This window comes from Musa acuminata, chromosome BXJ3-1 (assembly GCF_036884655.1).
Source record: "Musa acuminata AAA Group cultivar baxijiao chromosome BXJ3-1, Cavendish_Baxijiao_AAA, whole genome shotgun sequence".
Taxonomy (NCBI): Eukaryota; Viridiplantae; Streptophyta; class Magnoliopsida; order Zingiberales; family Musaceae; genus Musa; species Musa acuminata.
Window position 1 is genome coordinate 23,274,070 of NC_088349.1, and position 5,796 is coordinate 23,279,865.

Sequence of the window (5,796 nt, forward strand, 5' to 3'; positions counted from 1 at the left end):
TTACTTTCACCATGTTTCATGTTTCGTGCACAGATGTCAGATCCAGGAATGCACCGTGTTTGTCTTTCTCGCCATCCTTGGACCTTTGCAGCCACGGAGGATCCATCATCATCCTTTGAGAGGAGATAAATGAGAGAAATTAAAGATGGCACAAGAGGTACAAGGTGTCGTACCAAGACGACAATGGCTGTAGGTTAGCGTCACGGCCACAATAATTGCGCCCATTTCATGCGACACAAGGCAGACCACCCACTCAACTCAACTCGACTCGACTCGGAGCGGGCATGGAGGACGACAAGTACGAGGCCGCAGCAGCGATCCACATGTACACTGTGTACTCGCTAATCTTGAGAGAGAGAGAGAGAGAGAGCAAACAAATGGCTGCTTCCCTTCTTCTTGGCCTCCCCATGTGGTCACAAGAGAGGGGTGGGCTCGAGGTCGTCCTGGGTGAAGGTGGAGAGACCCCATGGTCTTTGGCTCCTTGGTTTCAATGCGGTAGACCCACACCAAGGACTCTTTTGTTCGTAGCAGGACAGAATCCAACATGATGAAGCTGCTCAATGTGGTTGATGACATGGTAAAACATTAGTTGTTTTGTTTTTGGGATCCATCTTACACATGAGATGAGATGTATATATATATATATATATATATATATATATATATATATATATATATATATATATCCTCTCCCACCTTAATGCGAGTTATAAAAGGGGTCACCCATATACAAACTTACACACGAAAAGATGGTTGAAGGATTGGATTAGCGGTCGCGTTTAGAAAGGGTATCTATCGGGACGCGATTGACATGAAAGGATGCCTTAAACGTTTTGAGGACGTGATGGCGTGTTAGACATGTCATGCTGAGATCGACAGCTTAATGAGTTTTATTTGATTTTGGAAAGTGCATTTAGTATGCTACATAGGTGTTGATCGTGTCCTTCTTCTGTAGCATAGGCTTGACCGGTGCCATCTTTTTCTTCATTGCTACATCTCATAATTCCTCTTACTGCAGATATCAGGGCCCAAATTTAGATCATTTTGAGTCACATTGATGACTTGATGGAGCATACCATTGTTAGCACAATTATTAAAAGTCATTTTTACATGTTCTAAATCACCATCTAGACTCAAAATCAACACATTTATCGCAATCAAAATGTCAGGCCCAAATTTACATCATTTTGGATCACATTACATGATCTGAGGGGGCACGTGATGATTAGCACAATTTTAAAAGCAATTAGAATTGAGTCCATTCTAAGCAATCATTGATCGTTGTTTACCATAGCAACACATTTATCGTTAATATCAATCACTGATTCTGATCACACACATTTATCGTTTACTGCAGTATCAATCAGTTATGCTGAGAATGGGGGCACACACCATTTCAACTCACTATCAACCCATTTATCGTTCATTGCATTCATTGATTCTGATCGTTGCAAACCAATTCATAGCAATATTTTCGCCTATGCAGTCACATGAACCCCAGATCATTCTACACACCAAAGAGTTAACCTATAGCTGCAAGTGTTCCATAGGACAACAATCTACAGAGAGGTCAAAATTTCATCGTGCCCATATAATCCTTGCTGATATTTAATGCCATAAGAATGGTTCAATTTTGTCCAGACCAGTTGAGGCATCAATTTCTTTAGTAGCAGTAGGGACTGCAATTACACAAAGATCTCTAATGAATTAGGCACACTTACCAGACACCAACTACTCCAGTACAAACTAGTACAAACTAGTGCCAGCAGTAGACAATAGAGATCTCATAATGAAAAGGTGCTAAACAGTTGATCATGAGTTGGAAAGGAAGACCTTAAAAAATACTCTAAAGTATATGGGTCAAACAAAATCACAAGATTTAATAAGTGAAAAATGTTAAAAGCAAAGCGTAGAGGTCCGACTACACGATAAGTCAAAAGCCTTCTGGTGCATGGTAGTTTATTCAGCAGTCTGCCTCGGGTGAATCCAATATTTTCAACGATACTGCACAAACAATAGGAATACCAACGAAATAAAGGTCCACATCCTTAACAAAAATACACAAAATTAAGAAACAAATATAGAGATTAGCAATGTGCATCACAAGCATATCTTATTGTATTCAGTTCCCTTAGAACAAAAAAAATATAATCATATAAACTCCAGTGCTTATTTAATTTGATAGAACTTCAGTTTCCAAACACTGTGCCAATAAAAACAACATTTCTTTAGAACAATGCTCCATTTTGCAGTGAAATCACACTTCTAGAATTTAATTTCCCTTGTGAATGTAAGATTAGACTTAAAAAAAAAAAAGCAAATCTGAAAAAAATAATTAAATATTTCTCCATTCCACTGGACATAAGGCTTCTACTTTTGTTTATACCATCCGAAGGGCCCTTAAACTTAGATTGGATGACATGGGAACCAAGTACTTGACCAATTTTAACAAAATTAAAATAGTCTCTGGAAGTTTTAGACAGCCATGATATCAGCAGCACAAGAAAAACATGAATTGCAGACAGCCATTAAAAGGCTGAACAGGAACGGAAGCTTGCATCCTTGATGTATCACTTATGTTATGACAAGTCAAATGGCATTGCCTAAAATTGTCTTTCACATAGAAGGTAAGCACATAGAACCACATGTTCAATCAGGATCCTATGATACTACAATAAATACACTAACATGTGGCAAACAAACAAATGGAACCATACAGTAAGTCATCCTTGATATATACAATGACTGACCTACTAGTATTTGTGGAGACATATCTATTTTAATTGTTCAATGGATACTACAACATATAGAACAAGGATGGAAGGCAGATTTTGAACGTGGAAACCTAGCCCCAACTAGGACCAGGGACCAGTCAAAATGCCCCAACATGTCCAAGGTCAAATATTGATGGATTTAATTCAATCAATTAAAACTAATTGTATTATTGTTTCTTATGTCAACACATAATTGACACACAAAACAGTTAACTATAAAAAACAGACAAATTAACACAAACCCAAAATTGTACATCTTACAATAGAAAACAACTCAATTAACACAAAATCCAACATCTTAAGGGATCATCATAAAAATGCTCATCTTAATATTCAGTAAGCTGTTTTTATATAACTTTATTGAACCAGTGGATAAGAAAAGTATTCCAAACCCTTTTGGGTGTCATTAAAGTTATATACGTTCAAGAAAGCCCCAGAGCAGAGTGTGCCATAGATAAAAAATGATCTCAGATCAAGATGAGTACAAAAAAAAAAGTACTCAAGAAAAACACAAGATGAATATGTAGGTAAAAAGCAACATGAAGGTAAGATTTTAAAAAAATGTTCCTCCCATAGATTGTTAAGGGGTTACAGCCCAAACCAGGGATTTTCATCTGCAGTTAGCGGAAGGTAACAATGGAGAGTGGAACTTACATGCTTATGCAAGTGCATGCAGGTAAGTTTATTGCAAAGATCAGGAATGGATGATGGTGATGGTAGTGGGGAAAACCATAGAAAAAGGTCCTAAAATCTCTAAATATTTCACATCCAAGGCCTCTTAGAGCAAAAGAGTAAAAAGCTTGACAATAAACTTGGCTGTAATCCTCTTCCATCATAGCCAAGAATCAGTGAAAATGTTGGGATCAAACATAGAAGCTTCTATAATTACATATCCATGATGGCCTCAATACGACAGCAACATCTCAATTTAAGACTGATAATCATGACTGATTCTCTAGTAAACCATCATATGTTCCAAGAAGACAGACATCATCCAAACAAACTTCTTCGTTAAAGAAAACTAGAATCCACAAGATATTATCAGAATGGAAAAAAAAAACTGTACATGTACCTTAATAAAGCCAATTTCCTTAGCATTGCTGCGGAAGCACTGTCTGCAACACATTAGACCATACTTCCTAATTAGTCCATGGGGGTTCCCACACACCCGGCTGCAAGAAAAAAAAAAACAATAAAACAACATCAGAGATGATACAAGTCTTGGATAAGAATATACAACACACTAGAACACCCTTGTTGACGATCCTTTACTCCGATAGCATCTAGGGTTCCTTGAACAATGTGATATCTCACACCGGGTAAATCCTTGAACCTTCCTCCTCTTACTAATACTACAGGATGTTCTTGTAAATTATGGTCAATACCAAGTATATAAGCAATGATTTCAAATCCAGAGGTTAATCATACTTTGACACTTTTCCGTATGCAGAGTTTGATTTTTGGGGGGTGATAGTGGAAAAGTTGACAGATAAGTCACTCTACGGAACCATGAGATTTTACGCTAATACAGATCCTCGTTCAATTCTTTTGAAGTAATTGGATCCTTTTCTTCGTTTGAGAATCTCCTCCCTTATTCCACTCCGTCCCAAGAGTAACTAAGACAAATCAAATAACGTTTTCATGTTCCAATTAAACACTTGCCATTTTTGATCAAAGGGAAAGATTTTTCTTTTTATCAAAAATATTAGGATCAAATCATGATCTTATAATAAAAATAAGAAATCTTTCTCGATCAATCCCTTTACCCACTGTAGAAACAAAAAAAGTTTCAATACATGAATAACAATACAATGAAGACGTTAAAACACGCCTATCGCGTGAAGAGTTCTCTTGAAACCTCTATGAATCAAAACGTTTTTCATCGCATATCCGGATTTTGATATTAATTAATCTAGCAGATGACATATCGATAAATAACCCGAAGGGTCCACAATGAATTTGCCACGGAACGATTGAAAAGTCTTTATCTTTAAATTGAAAACGTTCAAAAGAAGGAGCCGTATCTAGTTTGAGCAACAACAAAAGATTCATGCATTTCAACCAACAAAAGTATCAGATTTGGAGATGATACGAGACGGTCAATCTGAAATCGCTTACCAAACCCGAGATCCAGGGCCATAGTTCTTCGGATGCGAGTTCCAGACGTTAGAGTGCCCCATCCCTCTCCCTTCGCTAGAATCGCAGTCCCCGACGAACCCTAACTCCAAACACCTATGTAACGACGGCTAACGAGGAAGACGGGATCATAGCCAAGCGAGGGGGTCTTTTATAGCAGAGGAACAAACCCTAGTTATGACGTGCAATTAATACTTTTGGTGCCCGTTAAACAGTACCCCCACCGTCCTACCCGCTATCTGGACGGAATAAACTCTCAGGGCCCACCGAGGGCCCCAAGATGCGGGTCCGCCACCGTCTCCAATCGGCAACATTTCGATCCCCACCGTTTGCTTTCATCGTGTTTAGGATCAAACGCTTGTGATCTACCTCAGTAAAGTTTAAATCATAAAAATAATATTTTGTGTGTGATCCATCTCCTCAGTGGCTGTAGTCGTAAGTATTGAATTATTTATTCATGTGAGGTGAGTTCTTTTTAATGTAGATTTTATCATACCTATGTCAAATTAGAGATCCCACGTCAAATTAGACTCCTACTTTTACATAGTTCATGGGGGGGGGGGGGGGGGGGTTCGTCTACGTCGTCTATTTGGTATCTTTTGATTTCTCACCCATATCTCCATAACTATTTGATTTCTTGTTGCAGATACATCAAAATAACTTACTAACAGTAACTAGCATTCAAAATTTTTAATGATCATGCAACCAGTTCTAAGCTATTATCTTAACCCATTTCATACTAAGTTTTAGATATTTCATATACTAATTCCTTTTATTTGTATTCATGTTTAGTGAATTATCAATTCTAATATCTTTTTTGATTTATACAGTAATTAATCATGTCATCAAGCGATTATTATACTGCAAGAATGTTGATTTAAGCATA

General features: G+C 37.5%; 1 protein-coding gene across 1 annotated transcript; it reads right to left on the reverse strand.

Annotated features, from left to right (window-relative positions):
- Positions 1–1,564: 1,564 nt before the first annotated feature.
- LOC103973610 (small ribosomal subunit protein uS14) lies at positions 1,565–5,054 on the reverse strand. The gene is made up of 3 exons (XM_009388238.3): positions 4,893–5,054; positions 3,847–3,946; positions 1,565–2,004 (listed from the first exon to the last, which is right to left on the reverse strand). Exons 1-3 carry the CDS (start codon positions 4,952–4,954, stop codon positions 1,996–1,998), a joined length of 171 nt encoding a protein of 56 aa, XP_009386513.1. The 5' UTR covers positions 4,955–5,054; the 3' UTR covers positions 1,565–1,995.
- Positions 5,055–5,796: the final 742 nt, after the last annotated feature.